At 41.7% G+C, this 24241-nt stretch overlaps 1 protein-coding gene across 1 annotated transcript in view; it reads right to left on the bottom strand.

Moving 5' to 3' along the window:
• Window positions 1-3129: 3129 nt before the first annotated feature.
• LOC139062263 (uncharacterized) overlaps window positions 3130-24241 on the bottom strand; it is a 99361-nt gene continuing 78249 nt past the window's right edge. Inside the window, exon 7 of the mRNA XM_070543132.1 lies at window positions 3130-3325. Within this exon, the coding sequence (XP_070399233.1) occupies window positions 3266-3325 (60 nt within the window). The 3' untranslated portion in view covers window positions 3130-3265. The remainder of the gene's footprint in view (window positions 3326-24241) is intronic.

Raw genomic sequence — 24241 nt, 5'->3', positions numbered from 1 at the left:
TTGATATGGCTCTCCATCTAAACCGGTCAAATCTGGCGGTGGTCGTCGCTTTCACCTCGGTATGACCCATGTGGAGGGACAGAGCCCAGTCCGGATCGCATTCCAGCATGCTGTAGGCCCATTTGCCAGCAAACGACACAAATAGCAGCCCGCAAAGCTAATGTAAACAAAGCATTCCAGCGAAACAAATGGCCAGCGGAGGCCTTATTTGTGACCTGTATCTACAAATTCGCTATGATAAATCACTTCACTGCAATACATAAACTTACCTTTATGGAAATGTCTATAGCAGACCAACATGTGACCTGGGGTGTCCTCGAATGTTAATTTAGGTCTTCTGATAGCAGCAATCCACGCCATCCGTTGTGTCTTTGTAGCTTCAGACACATCGCTGGAACAACCTCTCTTCCACACAGGAATCCGAAAAAAACGCGTACCTTTGGCCATTAGCCTTCCCTGGTGGTCATGCGACCGAGTATGGCAATCAACAACACAACAAGCTCTGACCATGTTTGGGGACAACTGTCCGGAAAAAAAAAGAATGGAATGAGCACGCTCAGAGTGGTTTGGGGTGGAGGGCTGTCCCTCATACCTACAATCCTTTGCGGTTTGAAGCCGGAAATGATGACACGTTTTGGTCCCTTTTTTCTCGACTGTCTGGGTAAGGAGGGGGAGAAACGTCTTCCACTTCTAATGACAGCTCAGAGTGAAAAACAGCTAGCTTCGCCCCGTTACCCATCCGTCTTCGTCACTGCCGTGACTCCGCTCTCTCGGTCCGCCAGGCAACGCCAACTAAGGTTGCATTTTTAAAAATTGATTTGTGGGTGGAAAAGGACTCTGAGGGAGGGTTGACGACCCCTATAAAGCACTCAACAACCTGTCATCTCCCTATCTCTCTGACCTGCTCACGCTCTATCTACCCACATGCACATTGAGGTCGGCTGACCTCCTGCTGCTTTGCACTCCCTGGATGCGTTACAAATCACGTGGTGAACGAGCATTTGTACATGCTGCCCCAAATATGTGGAACTCTACCTATTATAGTTTGACAGGCTCCATCATTTAAATCTTGTTTAACCCTCTGGAGGCAGGCGTTGCAGATTTGCAACGTTAAAACCTACCTGGTTACTCCACATACAAATTTCATGAGCATTTTAAAACTCAGAAGTACCCCTGAAGGACTTAGTTGTTCGTCCTTCTGTCAAAACTTATTTTGAACCTGAGAGGGTTAAAGACTCACTTCTATGACTTGGCTTTTAGACAGTGACTCATTTCATAGTTGAATTGTATTATTGTTTGTATCTGTTCTTAGTATTCCTAATGTTTTGTTTGCTTTTATTGATCAGCATTTTTATCCTCTGTTTTGTAGTTGCTATGATTGTTGTGATGTGGTGCAGCCTGTGCAGCACTTTGGGCAGCTCCCATGTTGCATTTTAAATGTGCTATGTAAATTAATTATGGTATGGTATGGTACTTAGAACCATGTAATATTTCAGTTTTTCTTTTTAATAAATTGGCAAGAATTTCTAAAATTCTGTGTTTTTCTGTCAATATGGGGTGCTGTGTGTACATTAATGAGGAAAAATAATTTCATTGGTTTTAGAGTGAAAAACTGACATGGGTCTGAATACTTTCTGTACCCACCACCGTACGTTTATTTTCAAGTAATGGAATACTGCCCAGTACAGCACCATTGCTTATGCATATGGAAACAAAACAAAACAAAAAAACAAAAATAACCCAACTCTTGTATCACCACCACATTAAAAGATCTTTCTTACTGCCTCTCAAATTGATGTTATTAATAGAGAAGGCCTGGTTGCAAAGAGGTGAAGGTGGAAGAGGGCTTATAGAACTGGGAAGGTTAAATGGGCTTGAGCTGCTCATTCCAAGCCACTAAAGTTTTGCCTCAGTGCCACTTCTTCCCTCACCTGTTTTGCATCACAGGCTAGTGATGGGATTCATGGCTCTTTGACGGGATCTGGATCTTGGCGAACCGTTCCTTTCTTTTTAAATATTTAGTCAGTTTTAAGAAGCCAGCTTGGGGGAATCTCAGTTTATCCTGGAAATAACCACTGGGATGAATGATGAGGTTAGATTTGTAGTCAAATAATTAAAACTCAGACATCACACACAAATATCTGAGTTAGAATTATTCTGAAATATTGAGTATTACCTCATTTATCATGTGAGGACAATAGGGTTGCACTACATCCCTCTGCTTAGTCAGTGACATCACTATTTTGGATTTACCTTTAGTACAAAGTGTGTGTGTGTGTGTGTGTGTGTAAAGCTATGTTGACTTATGCTATTCATACAATACCTACTCACAAATAAACATCACAAGCAAAGCAGGCTGAAATGAATTTTTGTGCAAAACAGCTTTTACTACAAACAATTCCACACAGAACATTTTGATAGAAAACAAAAATATTTAAAGTATTATACATATACTGTAAATAAAATTAGAATAAATAAAATGTAAATGTCTACATACAGTCCACCATTACTACTATAAGTACTGTAAACTTTGCAAATACGAGATACAAGTTTAAAATGAACACAAATGCAATGTAAATAAATACAAAGCAGTTCCTTACATTATGGCTTTTTCTGCATCTCTTTCTTGTCCTTGGGAAAATTTGCATTAAGGAAGTCAGGAGCTCTGACCTTTTTGGGCTCATAGGCATGGGAGATGTGACAATGGGAGATTCCATTTTTATTTTATTAGATTAGATTAAATTCTATTCAACGTTTGTCATTACACAGTGTAAGAGAAAAGAGTAATGAAATGCAGTTTATCATTTAACTAGAAGTGACAATAGTAGATTTGCATATGTACAGTATGTGCTGATTAAATACAGTGATTTACAGCTGGTGGAAGTTTTAGACTGAGATATCAGATTGATTTCATTCTAGAGCTTTTTAGAGGAAAAAATGTGAATTATTGTTGCCACCCTTACTTCCTCATGGAAATAGCTCCAAACTATTGATCCAGCACCACCGCCTGCCCCTTCCAGTCCTTCCACTTCTGGTTGCTGCGGGGTGGGTGTGCCACTGCTAATTCTTGCTGCTGCAGTTGGCAGCCTTCAAAACGTCTCATCTGCTGTTCTGCCATCAAGGAAGGCCATACTCTTAAAATGTGAGTCAAGTGCTGCAGTATCTTCTTCTTTGTGGTTGGCATGAATGCTGTGGAATCATGATGACATACTCGCACACAGACTGTCGACCTTGCGCTGCCGCTGTTGTCATGTTTCGCCGGAAATCAGCGGTGGCTCTTTGAAGTCCACTGGCCAGCATTATGACCTTCGAGGCTGTCAAGTAGCTGGTGAGAAAAAAAAAACTTTAATGTTACAATTTTAAAGCTGAAACAATGATGAATATTACAATGTATTAAACAGATATAGATTGTTTAATCAAATATCCATAATTTTCCCATAATTTTCCATAATTAATTCTTCTTTTGTAGTTGAGTCTCCTTCAGTTTTTGTGCCCATATATACGATGCTGTTGTTCTTGAAGTCCAACAGTCTGTGGTTAAACAGGCAACTGTTACTTTTGACACCCTTCTCTTCAAAGATGCTGTCTCCCTGTCATACATATCTGTGACCTTCTGGGCTAGTGCCTTCCTACTTGGAGGAATGTGGGAGTGGTAGAGTGCACGTGAATATTTTTTGAATCCTGCGTCCTCCACTATTGAGAAAGGCTGGAAGCCAGTGGCTATCATCTTTGCCAGCTCTTCGTCTATCTTCCCTTGTCTTAATGTGGTCAAGACAGGAGGTAAATATTGACTGATGGATGTCTGCTTTCTTTTTGGTCGTGCTTAGCCAGGTGACGTGGTGGGCCCAGTGGGGTCAGAGGCTGCTGTGCCTGCAGTTGCACTTGATATGTAGGCAGTGGAGGCAATGGACACATCAGTGCCACTGTTGTCTGAGTCTGGCTCTGCTCTCAAACCTGAGACATGCAGTGTTGGGTGTCTTCAAATGCCTGTGTAAATTATTTGTAGACCCAGACTTAAATGAAATGACTTTTTGACAAATGTTGCATTTAGCCTTACCGTTTTCTTCACAAGAAAAAAAGCACCTAAATCCATGAATTCACATGGCAGGATTTTTAAAGAATTTATTTGTAAATCAGGGTGGAAAATAAGTATTTGGTCACTTCAAACAAGGAAACTCTCTGGCTCTCACAGACCTGTAATGTCTTCTTTAAGAAGCTTTTCTGTCCTCTACTCGTTACCTGTATTAATGGCACCTGTTTGAACTCAGTATCTGTATAAAAGACACCTGTCCACAGCCTCAAACAGCTAGACTCCAAACTCCACTATGGCCAAGACCAAAGAGCTTTCGAAGGGCACCAGGAAAAGAATTGTAGACCTGCACCAGACTGGGAAGAGTGAATCTACAATAGGCAAGCAGCTTGGTGTGAAAAAATCAACAGTGGGAGCAATTATCAGAAAATGGAAGACATACAAGACCACTGATAATCTCCCTCGATCTGGGGCTCCACGCAAGATCTCATCTCGTGGGGTCAAAATGATCATGAGAACGGTGAGCAAGAATCCCAGAACCACACAGGGGGACCTGGTGAATGACCTGCAGAGAGCTGGGACCACAGTAACAAAGGTCACCATCAGTAACACACTACAACGGCAGGGAATCAAATCCTGCAGTGCCAGACGTGTTCCGCTGCTGAAGCCAGTGCATGTCCAGGCCCGTCTGAAGTTTGCCAGAGAGCACATGGATGATACAGCAGAGGATTGGGAGAATGTCATGTGGTCAGATGAAACCAAAGTAGAACTTTTTGGTATAAATTCAACTCGTCGTGTTTGGAGGAAGAAGAATACTGAGTTGCATCCCAAGAACACCATACCTACTGTGAAGCATGGGGGTGGGTACATCATGCTTTGGGGCTGTTTTTCTGCTAAGGGGACAGGACGACTGATCCGTGTTAAGGAAAGAATGAATGGGACCATGTATCGTGAGATTCTGAGCCAAAACCTCCTTCCATCAGTGAGAGCTTTGAAGATGAAATGTGGCTGGGTCTTCCAACATGACAATGATCCCAAACACACCGCCCAGGCAACAAAGGAGTGGCTTCGTAAGAAGCATTTGAAAGTCCTGGAGTGGCCTAGCCAGTCTCCAGACCTCAACCCCATAGAAAATCTGTGGAGGGAGTTGAAAGTCCGTGTTGCTCGGCGACAGCCCCAAAACATCACTGCTCTCGAGAAGATTTGCATGGAGGAATGGGCCAAAATACCAGCTACTGTGTGTGCAAACCTGGTAAAGACCTATAGTAATCGTTTGACCTCTGTTATTGCCAACAAAGGTTATGTTACAAAGTATTGAGTTGGATTTTTGTTATTGACCAAATACTTATTTTCCACCCTGATTTACAAATAAATTCTTTAAAAATCCTGCCACGTGAATTCATGGATTTTTTTTTCAAATTCTGTCTCTCACAGTTGAAGTGTACCTCTGATGAAAATTACTGACCTCTGTCATCATTTTAAGTGGGAGAACTTGCACAATCGGTGGCTGACTAAATACTTTTTTGCCCCACTGTATGTACTGTGTTCAGCGCCTTGGGCTTCCTGGCAGAGAAGGCACTTTATAAATAAAGGATTGATTGATTGATTGATTGATCTTATGCATATCTGTCATCTTTTCAAACATGACACACTCACAAACAATAATGCAAAAAATTTTTAAATCTTTTTCATGATTTAGCTCATTTTTATGGGGTACAATGTTATTTGTTGTGAAAGATTGTTTTGGACTTTTAATTCTATTTTCTTTCTGTGTTTTTTAATTTTATTATTCTATTTGGTCGAAGCTTAAAGTGTTATTGCACCAAAATATATTACACCATGGTGATACTGAAAAATGGACTGAAAGGCTCAAAAATCATTTTGGACTGAAAATCATTATTTCAGTTTATCTATCTATCCATCTATCTATCTATCTATCTATCTATCTATCTATCTATCTATCTATCTATCTATCTATCTATCTATCTATCCATCTATCCATCCATCCATCCATCCATCCATCCATCCATCCATCCATCCATCCATCCATCCATCCATCCATCCATCCATCCATCCATCCATCCATCCATCCATCCATCCATCCATCCATCCATCCATCCATCCATCCATCCATCCATCCATCCATCCATCCATCCATCCATCTATCTATCTATCTATCTATCTATCTATCTATCTATCTATCTATCTATCTATATATCTATCTATATATATATATATATATATATATATATATATATATATATATATATATATATATAATTTCTTGCTAGTTTTTACAGTAACTTACATTTGTTTAGTCACTGAATGAAATACTGAGGAAGAAAAAACCCCAGTAACTCTGTATTTCATGAAATGAAAGATGTTTATGAGCCTAACAAACATTTTCACAGAAGTTTGCATATGAAGACTGACGGAGAAACAAAACTTTGTATCTCTAGAAGCACATTATTGTTCCAGTGTCTGCAGCCAGACACTTCGCAAGACAGCAAACAATAAGAGTGCTGTGAAAGAAAACGTGAGCATCAGACCAAACTCACCAACACAACTTCCATGGCTCAGTCATTTGTTAGAGAACAGTAGAGTCAGTGTGTCTTACCAAAGTAAGCACTTGACTTCATTGAACAAAGAAAAAACATTTTGAACAAAAAATAATTAAAATGAATGTTAAATGCAATGTCGTAAAACTACACAGTTCACTACCTGAAGGAAAGGTGCAGCTAAGATGGTGAACATAAAGGTGAAGAAGGTTTGATTTTGTCACTACAATAAACAGTGAGAACCTCTCCCTCTAGTCCTATTAAAACCTTCTCACACCTATGCACTCTTTACACATTAATGCTGTGCAACTATAAAAGATCTCTAAGTTCCTATGTAATAGGCATTTTGATGGTATTAGCCATCTCAGGTGCTTGCTGGGATGTTGCAGCCCCGCACTGCCATTTCCATCCAGGACTCCATGACTGACAGAGACAGAACAGGCCACAGAGCCAAGAAGAGCCACACCTACATGGCCAAGCATTCTGGGTAACAGAATCATTTTCATACGAAACAAAGGCATTGAACAACTGGAGATAAAGGCTATAGCAGTTTCACTTTTAATGAGCACCTTCTGTACTCTAACCTAAAAAGCAAACCCACAAGCTATCATCGGTGAGTGAATGCTTCAAGAAACATGAAAAAACATATCTTCTGATTGTGGCTTCTAGTCTTTTCCCAGCCTGCAAGAATTCTAGGGCAGATTTAAACTTTGATAGTGACAGTTCTGTTTAAAGTGATGTCAGTAAAGCATCTTATTCATCTCATCACAGCACAAATCATGACTGCATCAGAAGTGAGGAAACTTCTTCAAAATAAATTTTAAAATTAAAGTATGTTAGATGATTTTAGACCTGTGCCTTTCATCGCTGTAGACATCTGCATGCTACCCAGATTACAGCAATGGGATGTGACTAAACGTCTCTCCCTGCTTCGCATCTCACAGAGTAGCTTCAAAAACAGATCAGATGATTGAGATTGCATCAGATGCAGGTTTCCAAACATCCCTCCATGAAAAATATTGCTTAATTTGTTCCTCTCAGTCTCTACCTCCAAGTTCCACTGAGTGTACATTGTTTTTATCCTCAAGCAGATACGGCAAAAAGACCCATTAAAGTTTCCTTTAATGTTTAGGAGCGTGTGAGTGAGTGAGTGAGTGTGTGTGTGTGTGTGTGTGTGTGTGTGTGCTTGTATTTGAGTGGACAAATTAAAACATTTTTTTTGTAGTGTGTGGACATTTCCAAATTGTGGGGACATCTGGCTGGTCCACATTATGAAAAAAAGACCCTTAAACATGATTTAGGCTAGGGTTAGGAATAGAACAGCATTTGTTATGTTTGGATGACGGGTCTAAATGGATTCCCCCTGCCGCCCGATGGCTCAGCAGAGTTTGGTATGGAAACCAAAGGTGTGCACACTCTCTGAAGATCAGCTCCAATCTTGAGCATCTGGTTTCTAGTTTTAATGGGAAGTGTATCTGCAAGTGGTTGCTCCGAGGGGCTGTCGGCAGTCAACCTATTGAGATGAGATGTGCTGTGCACTAAGGCTTTAGTTACGTCTAATGAAGTCCAGATCTTACTGAAGTGTGTTGTTGTGTGCTGTACATAGTAGGAGGGGGAGAAGTGGGAGATCTTTGAGATGTGTGTGGGTGCAATGAGATATAAGGATATCCCTGTGGGTGCTGGTGCTCTGCTAGAATGCATTCCAGCAATGCTTGTTGTATGAGATGTTCTGTATTTGGTGTAATGAGACATAATTATGTCTCAGTGAGTGTAGTTGCCCAGTTTGGATGCATCCAAACAATGCTTGGGTATCTTGTGTAGTGTTTTTGATATGCAAGAAGGGGGGGGGGCTATGGGGGGTTAGGTTTGGGGCCTAAGGTCAGGTTTATGGGCCTTACGGTTAGGTTAATGGGATTGGGTCAGGTCTGAAGGTCTTAGGTTTAAATTAAGAGCATTGAGCCTTAAGAATCAAGATATACGGACAAGGTAACAAGATAACCATAATACCTAGAAAAAAAGACATAATAAAAACCATAATCAGTCAAAGCTTTAGTTATAAAGCGCCTTCCGCGACCCTGTCGGGAAGCCCAAGGCGCTGAACATGGTACATGAGATAAGTTAAATATGATGAATAAATCGAGAATAACAGCAATTCAAATATTACAAAAAATGTAAAACATTCTAGTAGAAGACAAATGGGTAAAACAAGGGATAGCGAGACCAATGAAAGCAGGGAAATAAAATCAACATAAAAGAGGGCCAAATTCAAACACGTTCAAGGAACGCCAAGCGGAGGAGGTAGGTTTTTAGGTGACTCTTAAAGACGGGCAGAGATGGGGACAGCCTAACTGAGGGTGGCAACTGGTTCCAGAGTGACGGTGCTAGGACTGAGAAAGCCCGGTCCCCACGAGTACGGCACTTAGAACGAGGGACAGCGAGCAGGCCTTGGTCAGAGGAGCGCAGAGCGCGTACCCTAGAAGAAAATAACCTAGGAACAAAGACATGGTAAAAGTAAAGTCAGTCATAGATGTGGAACGGATGTGCTTGGTAGGTGGGGGTTTGATTATCTATTTGAGTCTAAGTCCTAATTGCTTCCCTAGATTACTTGCACTATTAGTACCAGATCAGAGGATCTATTCTGGTACCATTGTGTATCTGAGGCTAATCAGAATTTCAGGACTTATCATCAGTGGTGTCCACTGGCTCAACAAGCATTTCTGCCAGTTAATCACCAGATGCTCTCGCCAGTGGGAGCCCCCCAGGGTGATCAAATCCCAGGGTCAGTCTTGTAACCAATATGGAGGTGATTTTGGTTATTTGTTTTTTTATTTAACCTAATAGGGCAGTCCTGAATGATCTAACTTGCTAAATGTTAAGGTGTTGTGTTAATTATTTAATTAATTTGTTAATGATTTAGTTTGGTTTTGGGCGTAGGAGTAAGTCCTATCTCTCTTTGACACTGAACCAAGTAGGAATAGTCTTGACTTGGTTCAATTGAGGTTAAATCACTTCTATTCTAGAGTTCCTAATGGTGACAGTGTTGATGTGTGTAGGTCAGTCTTTAAGAGTCATATTCACGAGCCAAGGTGAGTGCTCCTCTTCCACTAACCATCTCCGAGTCAATTTCCCACATGTGAGGAGCGGAGGGGGCAGCAGCTGCACAGAATCTCCAATCAGGAAGTCGGGTATAAAAGGAGGATGGAGACACCACTCTATGCCGGATGATTGCTCCAGTTTAGTTAGCCCCAACCACTCGTATTTGTTTGCTCGTTTGACTCGTGTTTGGATTATTGGATTTAGAACCTCGGACTGTCTTGGATTACGTTTTTGGATTACCCTTTTTGAAACTCCTGTTTGTTTGATCTGCTCAGGACAACTCCATTCATCATCCTCGCCGCTCGAACCCCGGATCACCTGAACCACGTCCCATCCTCCTCCGTTGTTCACGATCGCCCAAGACGTACCATCCTGTTTGTTTACCTGAGTGGCGCACTGGCCCGGAGCCAAACTACGGTCTCGAACTGCACAACTCCGGCTATGTTTGTCCGGTCCCGGGAAAACGTCGGAGGAAAACAGATAAACGAGCAGGACTCCAGGTGAGAATAAGACTTCTCTTAAAGCGTGGTTTATCTAGTAAGCATCAGCACGATCTTCTAGCTTCTTGCCCTTTGTTTGGTGACCTGAGCGCCACTTCCACATTCCCGTCAGGCCGCGTTGCGACGCGGTTCATCTGTCCAAGTTTTTAAGGTCGGTTTATCCTCATTCCTCAGTGGTCTCTCCTCCTGTTCCCTCCATAAGTGGTTTTTATAAACACCGTGGATCTAACCCTACTAATTTATGTCCACTAACTCCAGCTGTTTCTGTAGTTTCTGATTCCTCCTCCTCACTCAGCATGGCCCTATTAAAGACCCGCTCTGTTAACAATAAGTCTTTCCTGCTCAATGATTTAATTCTCTCTAAAAACCTGGATTTTCTGTTTCTGACTGAAGTTTGGCAGCAAACATCTGATTATTCTGGTTTGATTGAACTCTGCCCGAGTGGTTATTCTTTTCTTAGCCAGCCCCGGGGTTCTGGTCGTGGTGGAGGCCTAGCTGTTGTTTTCAGAGACCATCTTCCATGTAGCTCTACAACCTCTGGTTACTTTGCTTCCTTTGAACTGCAGCTGATTAAAGTCAGGCGTAAGGACCCGTTCTACTGTGCTGTGGTCTATCGTCCACCTGGTCCAAACAGTTCTTTCCTTCAGGAGTTTAGTGACTTTCTATCCTCCACTGTGAAGCTGTCTGACTGGTGATTGTTGGTGACTTTAACATCCACGTTGATGATCCCTCCGATCAATTTGCCACGAATTTCTCCAGCCTTATGGACTCCTTCGGCTTTACCCAGCATGAGTCTTGCTCCACACACACCAGGGGGCACACTCTAGACCTTGTTTTTACCCTGAGTCTAAATGCTGACAGTGTTTGTCCCTGAGGACGTTTATATTTCAGATCACCATTGCATTTCCTTTAACTTGTCAGTTTCTGCGTCCCAACCTCCTGCTCACCGTATGTTAGTTCTCGTTTTCTTAATGAGAGCACAGCTAGCAATTTTTCTGCTGCTTTTGATCCACCCTGTTCTTCGGATAACAACCCAGATTCCTTAACTTCTCAGTTTAACGAGCTCTGCCTCTCCATTCTGGACAATATCTGTCCTGTCAGAACCAGATCAGTTCCTGCAGTGAACCCTACTCCCTGGTTTATAGACAGCCTTCGCAGCCTGAAGCACCAATGAAGAAAAATTGAGCGTTTGTGGAAGAAAACCCATCTCCATGTCCATCTGCTGCACCTAAAGGATCTTCTGACATCCTTTAACTCTGCAGTCAGAGATGCAAGGATTTCCTATTTCTCCAACCTGGTGTCCCAAGGTGCTGTTTAACACCATCAGCAGCATCATATCTCCTGCCACTCCTACAACCTCCATCCACTCTGTTACAGATTGTGAGAACTTTCTGTCTTTCTTTGTGGACAAAGTCAATAAGGTTAGATCTAGCATCTTTCCTTCAGCCTTATCGCTGCCTCTCCTGACTCCAACCAGGCCCATCATCCTAGATAGCATTGCTCCTGTTTCTTTGCCTGAGTTAACTAAACTAGTTAACTCTATGAAGATCTCTGCATGCCCCCTCGACATCTTACCCTCATCTTTGTTTAAAAGTGCTTTTCAGTCCATCGGTCCCAGCGTGCTCTCTAGAATTAATGCTTCTCTGGTTTCTGGTCAGGTCCCTGCTTAATTTAAGAACGCTGTAATCCACCCGCTTCTTAAAAAAACGAGTCTCAACCCCTCTCTCCATAGCAGCTTCAGACCCATCTCTAAACTTCCGTTCATCTCCAAGATCTTGGAAAAGGTTGTGGCTAAACAACTCACAGCTGCTCTTGATAAACATAACATCTATGATAGCTTCCAGTCAGGTTTGCGTAGAGCTCATTCTACTGAAACAGCTCTTCTTAGGGTCTCTAATGACCTTCTGACTCACAGTGATGCAGGGGACTGTTCTGTTCTGGTCCTGTTAGACCTGACTGCAGCCTTTGACTCTGCTGACCATCACCTGCTGCTGGAGAGGCTGAGAGACTGGGTAGGCCTATCAGGATCTGCTCTGGAGTGGTTCTCCTCTTGTCTCTCTGAGCGCTCCTTTTCTGTGGCCGTCTCCAAGTTTAGGTCCTCCACCACCTCTCTTACCCATGGTGTCCCACAAGGTTCTGTGCTGGGGCCTCTGCTCTTCCTCCTCTATCTGCTTCCTCTTCAGCACACCCTGAGTTCCTTCAAAGGAATCTCCTACCATCTTTATGCAGATGACATCCAACTGTACATCTCCTTTAAGCCCCATGAGATGTCTAAGCTGCAGCTGTTACACACCTGCTTAGATTCTGTCAAAACCTGGATGGCTGGGAGCTTTCTTCAGCTGAATGAAGATAAGACTGAGATCCTCATCTGTGCCCCAGACAAGCTGGTTCCCAAAGTCAGAGACTCTCTTGGTCAGCTTGCTTCCCACACCAAACCTTCTGTCAGGAATCTTGGCGTGACCTTTGACCCAGCTCTCACCCTGGATTCTCATGTCAGTTCTCTTGTTCGCTCTTCCTTCTTCCATCTCAGGAACATTGCTAAGCTGAGTCCCATTCTGTCCTGCTCTGAACTTGAGACAGTTATCCACACCTTCATCTCCTCACGCTTAGACTACTGTAACTCTCTTTTCACGTGTCTGAGCAGAACCTCCCTGAACCGTCTACAGGTGGTTCAGAATGCCTGTGCTCTGCTTCTGCCCAAGCCCTCCAAACACACCGACATCACCCCGCTTCTCCTCCAGCTTCACTGGCTGCCAGTCAACTTCAGGGTTCATTTCAAGATCCTGGTTCTGGTCTATAGGGCCTTACATGGACAAGCACCATCTTACATTGGTGATCTTCTTAGTCCCTATACCCCCAGCAGGTCCCTGAGGTCCAGTGATCAAAGCCTACTGGTTGTGCAACGCACCAGGCTAAAGACCAAAGGTGACAGATCATTTGCTGCTGTGGCCCCCAGACTCTGGAACTCTCTCCCCCTGAGCCTGAGATCAGTGGTCTCCTTCAAAAAGCAGCTGAAGACTTACCTGTTCAAGCTGGCTTTTGTATGACCTTCTTCAACCCCTCTCTCTTTATTCTGCTCTCCCCACCTATGCCACATTCCTCAGGATCCACTGATTTCCCTCTTTCCTATTCACTCTCTCTCTTTCTTAACATTTTTCTTTTAAATCCCAATTGTCTATTTTTGCTCATTTAAAATATATATTTTAAACATTTTCTAAATGCTTTTTTATATTTTTACATTTTTTGTTTTTGTGAAGCGCCTTGTGATTTTTATCTTGAGAGGCACTATAGAAATGATATTTTCTTCTTCTTCTTCTGTCTGGATTCTCTCCGCTGCCTCACCCACCTCGGCTCGCCCATCCTTCCCCGGTGCTCACCTTGGCTCCCTTACCTTCCTCGCACATCACAGACTACTATATGGACAAAAGCCGTACGGCACATTCCCCGCTGGACTTCCCAGTGCGACTTTTGTTCTCGTTTCACAAATAAAGAACTTTTCTTTAACTTACCCAGAAGTGTCGAGTCGATTCTGCATGTCTTGGGTTAAACACCTTCCTCGAGTCATGACATTAAGTCCACTAAGGTCTGTGGTGTGGGGTCCAATAAGAGGGGTGTGATGGAGATCCAAGTGTGAGGTGCGATAAGGCTAATTCTCATAGAAGACTGGGCTGCTATTAAAAATCCTGAGGCCCAAGAGTCACCCTTCCCACGTGCTGTTCCTATAGGCGGAACCTGGGAGGGCAGATACGTACCCTGGCTCTGGTTTCAAAAACACCCTGTCTGTTAACACCGCAATGTGGAACCAGGATACAGCAGTCTCTTTTATAAGACAGACAATGCCGGCAAATCGGCGTAATATTACCGCAATGGAATGTCTATAAACGCGCCATGCCGGCATGGCGTTGTGCAAATTTTGCGGCATTCGTTCCGCCTCGCTTGGTAGTAATATTGCGGTAATGGTCTGTTGTATGCACCCTGGCGCAACTGATGCAGATGTCATGATGACGTGAGGAGTTATTGCTGAGCTCCGGCTGGCAAATTTATTGAAAATGAAAGTAAACACAGGCAATAAGGTTTGCTTTTTGAACAAAATCAGCTGAGATGGCAAACTGGAGTGCCACAGCGCTCCAGGAGCCTCTCTTTTAGAGCTGACACTCAGATCATCAGAGACTGCACAGGTACTGAAGGGGACAGACACCTTCAGGAGCTGCTTGTTAAAAAAACACATAACGATCACGGCTTCAATCGCAATAAAAAGCAAGTTATGTCCAAGATAAACGGAAGTCTGCAGCAGCGCAGAGGCCGCCCCCATATCCCCTTTATGCCACCATCACCTAATCTTTTATAAAATTGCCACGATTGCACCACATTATCGCCATGGTCTGATCTTATAAACGACCTTTATCCTCCTCAGGGAGCCGTGGCAAATCCTGTTTTGCAAATACTATGGTCCTGTAAAAACCGCTCCAGAAAGCTTGAAGGTATTCTCTGTTGGTCCTTCGCGTGGTCTGTGGTTGCTGCTCCCTTGCTCCTGTTAGTTCTTAAGAGCTTTTGTGTAGCATTCAGAATCATCTTGTCTGCTTGTCGAATCATCTGGTTCTACATGGTCCTCAGTTCTTGTGTCTTCTCATTGCAGTTCCATTGACGAACATAAGGGGGTCTTGTCTGGTGAAGATGTTTGTGTCTCTTTGAGGTTCAAGGGTCCTCCTTTAGCTTGGAATCCTTGGTAATGGTGCTGGAAAATTCCATGTTTTGAGGGTCTTTACTTCAAGGGGGGTGGTTAGGGTGTGGCTTACCAATGTAAGGGGTTCTGATTGGTGGAATCTTCATTCAGGTTAATGGGTAGTTTCTGTTTACTAGAAAATGTTAATGCTTTTATTATATAAAATATAAAGAGTAATAAGGTTTGCAAGTAGTAGACGTAGTAGTAGTAGTAGTAGTATGTATGTATGTATGTATGTATGTTTATCTATCGCCACACTAAAATTTGGGCTGATGCCTACAGTTGCTGGTATCGAGCGGCCAAGGCTTATAATTAGTTAGGGTTAGGCTATGGGTTAGGCATAGTGGAGTCATTAAAATAAATGGAAGTCAATGAAGGTCTACACAAGGATACAAAGACAAATGTGTGTGTGAGAGCATAACCTGTGTGTGTGTGAGTGTGTGTGTGTGCGTGTGCGTGTGTGTGTGTGTGTGTGTGTGTGTGTGTGTGTGTGTGTGTGTGTGTGTGTGTGTGTGTGTGTGTGTGTGTGTGTGTCGCTATACCAGACAGGAGTCTGTGTTTTCATTCAGCAGCTGATGAGCTCATCAGACTTAAGCAGAGGTGACCTGTTTGACAGGTGTTTTTGATGTTGGAGTGAGTGTGCATGAGAGGAATCACAGACTTACAATTGACTATTATTAAAGAAAATACACCTCTGTTACCATGGTGACAGAGGTACCATAGCATGGCTGTTGGGAGAGCTGATGCCTATGTCTGAACAGAAGTTTCACATCACACTGATGCTTTTGATGATTTATCAGAATGTCACGGTGCAAAGTATTTAGTCATTTTTTACCACATTGTGGCCTAAATGTTTTCTCAAGAACTAAAGAGGTCAGTTAACAAGAAGAAAGGAGATTCAGTGTCACACACTTCTTGCTTTAGGACAAGTTGCTGCAGCTACAGCCCAGTGTCTCAAGTGTCACAGTAAATAAAAGTGAATAAAGCTTGTGTAAGTCACAAGAGCAAACACCCACACTGCACAGTTTATTGGGCACAAGCTGTCACTGAACATCTTCTACCTGACTCAGATTTGTGTCTATTTTACAGAGAAAATATGTAAAAGCTGAAATATATTTGACTCCTAATTTCAAACCTGACTTTAATTTTTTTAATTTAATGAAATCCCTCCAACATTTATTAAACCAGAGAGTATTAAATCAGCAAGTTTCTTACAAAACCATAGAGAATTATTAAAATGTACAAAAAATGTAGACCAATCCATGAATTGTTAAACTTCAAGTGCAGAAAAATGTGATCTGTTACATTAATTACTCAGAACATAAACACGCCCCCTACGTAATTTTTACAATATATATTTTGCAAAGTCTTCAGAAAAATATATTTTTAAATGATCAGATTGCCACATATTGACCTAATATTTGAGAAAAACTGAATCTATTTTTTTAAAACACAAAATGAATTATTCAACATAAAATCAAGCCATTTTTTATTAATGCACCACATTTAAATACAAACTTTTTTTATGTGTGGTTAAAAGGTTCTAAACCTAAAGTACCATTCTCATACCCATAATTACTCTTTTGGTTATACTTTTTATGTATATTGTGACTTCTCAGGGGGTAGGGAGGAGGGGTAGTCATAGGTAGCTTCAGCTCATTGAGCAACTACAGACAGCTACAGTTTAAAAGCTTGACTCTCACATACTCCAGTCAGGATTGACAAAGCTCCTCAGATGAGAAGCGAAACATCTTCAAGAAACCAAAGAAGTCCAGTTGCCTACATTCGAACCCTCTTGGATTACCATGACCTGGATGACTGACAAACCTTCACCAGCACACATTCCTTTCTGTGGGCTTTTTAGGGTGAAACTGTACACATATTAATCATGCATGAGCACTGTAAAATTATTCCCTACGCAATTTCACAGGCAGGACAATTTTATCAAACTTTGGCACTCTTACACTGTAAACCCAAAAGTTCAAAATAATCAAATATATTGAGTAGATTAAACTCATAATTAAAAAAAAGGTTTTAGAACTCAAATGAGTTGAGCTTGTCCAACCTTTTCCTTGTTTTAAGTACATAGAACTCAAACGTTTTAATTAATCTGAACTATTTGTTTTTTAAGTAAACATAACTTAAATTAATCAATAAGGACAACTTAATTTTAATGAGTAATGTGTTAACCCAAAAAATGATTGATTTATTATTTTATGTTTCTATATTATTCCATTCATCTTTACGTCAACCCTTAAGTGTGTCTGATAAATAGATGTGTATATTATTTTAAATATTTGTGGATTTACAAGAAAAACAACCACAAACTAGCAATTTTGTTGGATTTCAAGAACAATAAACAGCTGGTGGGGGAGGTGCATTGTGGGTAGTCATGTTTTCAGTTATTTTGCTCTATTTGGGGGTGTTTATGAATGTTTATTGTGGGAGATTGTTGTTCTCAGTTATTATTTCATTCAGTGTTGCAGATGTGGTGTTACTTTTTGTATCATGTTGGCCCCATAAGTGAGGAGGTTGGTCAAAGTACTGCTGTACGGCTGTGCTGTCCCATTGTTATCAATACTGTGGTTGTTCACACCAGATGCTCTTGACTTGACTTTGAGTGTGCCACTTTCATTGGTTGTTAGCATTTATGGGTGTGTGAGTCATGATCTGGTGCTAGGTACTGCCTTCACCTGTCTGCCACATTGTCACTTTTGAGTAAATTCAACTTATTTGGGTTAGGGTTTAAAAGGTCCATTTAGAGTTCATATAAGTTATAATATTTAAGTTAGTAAAAACATGTAATAAAGTTCAAATAAAATAAAATATGTAAGTTTAGTTAAATTAAACTTTGTAAGTTGCTTAAGTACCAAGTTATAGGTTGGAGGTAGTTAAATGCTTTGATTTTATTCAGGTCATATTTTTTAAGTTATGGTAAACTTATAGTTTTTAGATAGTTAGCTTAAAAATGATTAGGTAATCAGTTTCCTCATAAATTTTGAGTTCAGTGAACTTATTCGGGGTTACAGTGTAACGGAGTCCTTTCACCTTCTTCTCTTTCCCTTTTAAATTTTGTCTCAATTTCTGAAGCAATGGACTTATAAAGCGGTTTGATTTGGAATTACAGCAATCGGATGACATGGTAACTTTAGAAAGGGGCTTTTTGAGTGACACACACAAAAAAAATGTTACATTTCAATACATGAAAGGCCTTTGAGAAGCTCACTAGATCCAATCTGCTCATCAGCCTCTGTTGTCAAAATACTCTCAGCTAAAAGGAGAATATTGTTATTGTGTTATGCCAACAACCAAAAGCAGAGCAATGCTTTCTCACTCTTTATTTGTTTTAATTGCTCTCCTTTGTTCACCGTTCTCATCCATAACTGACTGTTTGTGCAAGTGTACAAACACAAGCATAACTTCAACAGAGCTGTGGGATAGTGAGCTGTTGACAGTTTAGTACAATTTTATCCAGCTACAGTGACAGGCCAGACAAGCCTGAGCAGTGCTCTGTGTATTCATTTGGTTTTTCATCACCCTTGGCCCAAGGCCTTTGACACAGTAGGCAGCAGAAACAGGGTGGGGCGCAGCTCGCTTATTACTTTGGCACTAGACCTGGCAAAGCTGCACCACACTCCACAAACTTTTGATTTAACTTACAAACCGTGCAGAATTTATCCGGTGATTTTAAACTGAGCACTTTTGCTAAAGTCAGGAAATGAACAAAAGGAGCTATTTGGGTTGTTTTCATTTACTAACAAACATGAAATTCTTTCATTTTTTTCGTTTTCAAGCTGTTGTGCATCTCCAAGACAACATCTATATAAGCCTGTCCTTCCAGTGAACTGTGCTCTGTGCCCTGACGAAGTGAAGGGGAACAACAGCCCTCATGGCTGCGAGACAGGTAAATTACACTGGGAAACAAAGCGCTGTTTATCAGACGGAAACATGACACATTCTAATGCAGGAAGTTTTTTTTTTCTTTTTTTACTCTCTCAATGTAAAATAAAGAAGTAAACCTGGAGCAGAAGAAGAATTATAGGCACAGTACTGGCACCTTTGTGTCTGTGGAGGTGTCAGAAAAAGGTGATGCATGACTGACAAGTAATGTGCTCCCAGGAATTTCATGTCTCATCATGAATAAAAGTTCAACACCTCCTGAAAAACAGGGATATTAACAATCTGCTTCAAGTGGGGCAAGTAAGTTGCACTTGGAGCCTGTTTATTCTATTGTAATGTTTATGCTTCTTTTGATGCATGAGAGAAACTCTTTTCTATCCACCCATACATCCATTTTCGACCGTTTATCCAGAGTCGGGTCACGGGGGCAGCAGCCTAAGCCGAGGCACCTAGACTTCCCTCTCCCCAGCTACTTGGGCCAGCACTTCCGGGGGAATCCCAAGGCGTTTCCCGGCCAGCCGAGAGACATAGTCCCTCCAGCGTGTCCTGGGTCTTCCCTTGGGTCTCCTCCTAGTTGGACGTGCCTGGAAAACCTCACCAGGGAGGCGTCCAGGAGGCATCCTGACCAGATGCCTGAACCACTTCAACTGGCTCCTTATGACGTGGAGGAGCAGCGGATCTACTCCGAGCCCCTCCCAGATCACCAAGCTTCCCACCCTATTTCTAAGGGGGGAGCCCAGCAACCTTGCGAAGAAAACTAATTTTGGCCGCTTGTATTCGCTATCTCATTCTTTTGGTCACTACCCAAAGCTTGTGACCACAGGTGAGGGCAGGAACTTAGATGGATTTATATATCGAGAGCTTTGCCTTCCGGCTCAGCTCTCTCTTCACCACAACAGATCGTTACAGTGCCCACATCACTGCAGATGCAGCATCAATCCGCCTGTTGATCTCCCGCTCAAATGTTTCTTCACTCGTGAAAAAGACCCTGAGATACTTAAACTCCTCCACTTTGAGGCAGGACCTTTTCCCTGACCCGGAGAAGGCATTCTGCCCTTTTCCGATTTAAGACCATGGTCTCAGCTTTAGAGGAGCTGATTCTCATCCCAGCCGTTTCACACTCGACTGCAACCCGCTCTTTTCTATCTATGAGTTAAATTATTTCACAGACAATTCAATGAATTTAGGCATCTAGACATGGAGAAGAAGATGCATACTTAGGTTCAAACTGAACATTGGACTTAAGTGACTTTGAATGTAACACGTTTGTAGAATGGCCAGTTGGAAGTCTTATTTGGGCATGGAACAAGCTTATTTCAAATTCTTGGCTGCTAATTTATGGATAGTTAGAAATATTGTACTATTGTTCATATTGAAGCAGTTTTTATTTTATGTTGTTTTTCCTTCCTAAAGCCATTTTGGGTTAAATTAAAAGGTTTCATTAAATTAGATCTGGAATATCTCAGCAATCCCTGAGCACCATTGTGCAGCTTGAATTGATAGTATCAATGATTAATGCCATCTTAAGGTTGGGATTATGCATGACACGTCCACGAGGTCCGCACTGCGAAATTGCGTCATTTTAACGACCACGCCCCTCCACCGCGCCTCCGCACGGCCCAAAATTTCCACACCACGCACCTAGGAAAATTTCTAACCATGCGGACGGTCGGACACAGAAAAACATGGCGGATTGGCAAGAACTAGTATGGCAGAGGTTTGTAAATACAGACATTTGTATGATTCCGCTCTCAGAGATCGCTGTGATCAACAAGTTGTTAATAATTCTTGGAGAGAAATAGCTCGAGACGAGGAAGCTATTAAAAACTGCTGGAATGCCATGTTGTAAACAGTAATTTCTACTTCTACTATGGTGTAGTGTTGGATGCATGCCGTAGAGCTCCATGCTGCCCCGTTCAGTTTGGGAGAATATTGGCTCACTGCAGAGACAAGCCGCAAGTATATATATATATATATATATATATATATATATATATATATATATATATATATATATATATATATATATATACAGTTGTGGTCAGAAGTTTACATACACTTGTAAAAAATATAATATAATGGCTCTACTGAGTATCCCATTATTTCTAAAACTCTGATTTTTCTCTGATAGAGTGATTGGAACAGATACTTCTTTGTCACAAAAAACATTCATGAAGTTTGGTTCTTTAATGTCTTTATTATGGGTTAACAGAGAAAAGTGATCACATTTGCTGGGTCACAAATATACATACAGCAACATGAACAATTTTGGTGACTTAGAAACGTGTCAGTGAACTGAGCTTCATAGCATGGCCTCTTAACTTCTTGTGAGTGATTATGAGTGACTACAGCTGGTGACTTCTCTTAGGCCAGGTAAATAGGGCTCATTGGATACAAACGCTACAATGGGAAAGTCAAAGGAGCTCAGCATGGATCTGAAAAAGCGAATTATTGACTTGAACAAGTCAGGAAAGTCACTTGGGGCCATTTCAAAGCAGCTGCAGGTCCCAAGAGCAACAGTGCAAACAATTGTTTGTAAGTATAAGGTGCATGGCACTGTTTCATCACTGCCAAGATCAGGAAGAAAATGCAAGCTATCACCTGCTGCTGAGAGAAAATTGGTCAGGAGGGTAAAGAGTGAACCAAGAATCACCAAAAAGCAGATCTGCCAAGAATTAGAAGCTGCTGGAACACAGGTGTCATTGTCCACAGTCAAACGTGTTTTGCATCTCCATGGACTGAGAGGCTGCCGTGCAAGAGGGAAGCCCTTGCTCCAAAAGCGGCACCTTAAGGCTCGACTGAAGTTTGCTGCTGATCACATGGACAAAGATAAGACCTTCTGGAGGAAAGTTCTGTGGTCAGACGAAAGGAAAATCAAGCTTTTTGGCCACAATGCCCAGCAATATGTTTGGAGGAGAAAAGGTGAGGCCTTTAACCCCAAGAACACCATGCCTACAGTCAAGCATGGTGGTGGGAATATTATGCTGTGGGGCTGTTTTGCTGCCAATGGAACTGGTGCTTTACAGAGAGTAAATGGGATAATGAAGAAGGAGGATTACCTTCACATTCTTCAACATAACCTAAAATCATCAGCACGAAGGTTGGGTCTTGGGCGCAGTTGGGTGTTCCAACAGGACAATGACCCCAAACACACATCAAAAGTGGTAAAGGAATGGCTAAATCAGGCTAGAATAAGGGTTTTAGAATGGCCTTCCCAAAGTCCTGACTTAAACCCCATTGAAAACATGTGGACAGTGCTGAAGAAACAAGTCCATGTCAGAAAGCCATCAAATTTAACTGAACTTCACCAATTCTGTCAAGAGGAGTGGTCAAACATTCAACCAGAAGCTTGTGGATGGCTACCAAAAGCGCCTAATTGAAGTGAAAATGGCTAAGGGACATGTAACCAAATATTAGCACTGCTGTATATATATTTGTGACCCAGCAAATGTGATCACTTTTCTATGTTAACCCACATTAAAGACATTAAAGAACCAAACTTCATGAATGTTTTTTGTGACAAAGAAGTATGTGTTCCAATCACTCTATCAGAGAAAAATCAGTTTTAGAAATAATGGGATACTCAGTAGAGCCATTATATTATATTTTTTACAAGTGTATGTAAACTTCTGACCACAACTGTATATATATATATATATATATATATATATATATATATATATAGGAAAAAAAGAAATAGGAGTTATGGTTGATGAGAGGGATTTAAAATCAGTGCACATGCATCATGCCAATTTTCAGGCTAGGGCAAACAGTCTATGACCCCACTGCTCTAGAGAGAGCTGTTTGACAGTCACCCTGCATAAACCCCTCTCCGTTTGTGTTTATGTTTGGAAACGATCAAAAAATTCTAAATGTAGAACAGAACATGGAGATGGAACGGTAGCTCAAAAGGAAAGAGTTTGAGCCAAGAGACTGCTTGTGGTTGTCTCATCTGGAAAGGCAGAAAATTGCCCCACCCTGGCGTTTCACACAGAAACTAGAAACTTTTTTTTCCCTGCAGACTAAATCAAAAGGACCGGCCTGCTGCAGAACTGGTGCAGAATGTGGAGTCAAAATAAGAATCACAGCCAAAAGGCTACTGAGGTGAGATCATGCAGTGTGGTTTCATGGCTGAGAAAGTGGCAGGATTATAACAGCATGAAGGAGGGGTGCCCCCTGCGGAAGTATATTTAAAGAATGCCCTAGACCTGAATCTTGCTTTGCTCAAAACAATGATGGCTGCTGGAGGTGTCTAAAACTATCATTGCATGGGGAAATTGCAAATCTACCTACATAGATATTAAAAATCACAGTTATATTTCTTTCTACCTTCATTGCTTTTGATCTGCACCAGAGGCAAAATACATAATGTAGACAACTGAGACATTAAGTGTAGATTGCATTATAAGTTTGACAAGGGACTTGTGGCAGCATTCCCACAATGCTTACATTAGAAAGTCATCTCTCTGTTTGAACCCTCTCCCACAGAGCTGAACCTTCTCCAGAAGTCTGATCATTCAGCTGTTGCCAAGATGCTAAACAGTACCAGGTGCTGTCAGAGCTAAGCTAACAAAGCAAGCCCACCTAGACAGCAAGACCTTCAATTTTACCTCAAACCATGGCAGCACTCACTCAAGGATAAGCTATGCTTTAGTACTATTCTGTTTAATTGTGCAATAATTTCTTTGGACAGAACCCAACCCTGAAAATAAACTTAACTAAATGTTGATTTTGTGTACATTCTTCCTTGCACAACCAGTAGATTCACTATTTTTCTGCTCTGCACTTCCTGCATTACCCACAATGCTTCCCGATTCGTCATAAAAAAATACTACAGAATGCAAGTATTCCTCTTTAATCTGAGTCACTAGCTCAAAAGTTCCATGAATTTTTAGATTTGTAGTGCAGAGAAGTAAAGCAACATTACTGCTTGTCCACCAGCACTGGTTCAGTTGATGAAGTTTAATAGTGCAGGCTAATGGCCTCCACATACTAATTTGGCCACGCGCCAGCAGCTTCTGAGGGCAGAAAGTATGCAGACCGATGAAGGAGGGGCAAAGTGAGTACGTGCCTGAGTTACAGAGGCCAGCACAATGAGACAAAGCTAAGGCGGAGAAGATGCCATATGATAAATCTATCCCATGCACCTGGCTCTGCCTTCATGCTCTGCGTGTAAAGATGTCATACTGGTCATGCACAACGACATACCAAAAACAAAACAAGACAAAATAACAAGCCCAAAAAAACAAAACAAAACAAAAAACAGTGAAACATCTCATTGTCTTCCTGTATTGATACTCTCACATAAACTCTACACCTTACCTACAATGTCTGAGAACCTCCTAACCTCTATCTTGTGTTTCTTTTGTCCGTATGAGCTAAAACTTCCCTGAAACCAGTGGTGCTAGACACAAGTCCAAATTATGACATCATT

Source organism: Nothobranchius furzeri, chromosome 12, assembly GCF_043380555.1.
Source record: "Nothobranchius furzeri strain GRZ-AD chromosome 12, NfurGRZ-RIMD1, whole genome shotgun sequence".
In the NCBI taxonomy this organism is placed as follows: Eukaryota; Metazoa; Chordata; class Actinopteri; order Cyprinodontiformes; family Nothobranchiidae; genus Nothobranchius; species Nothobranchius furzeri.
This window is presented reverse-complemented; position numbering and strand designations above follow the sequence as displayed.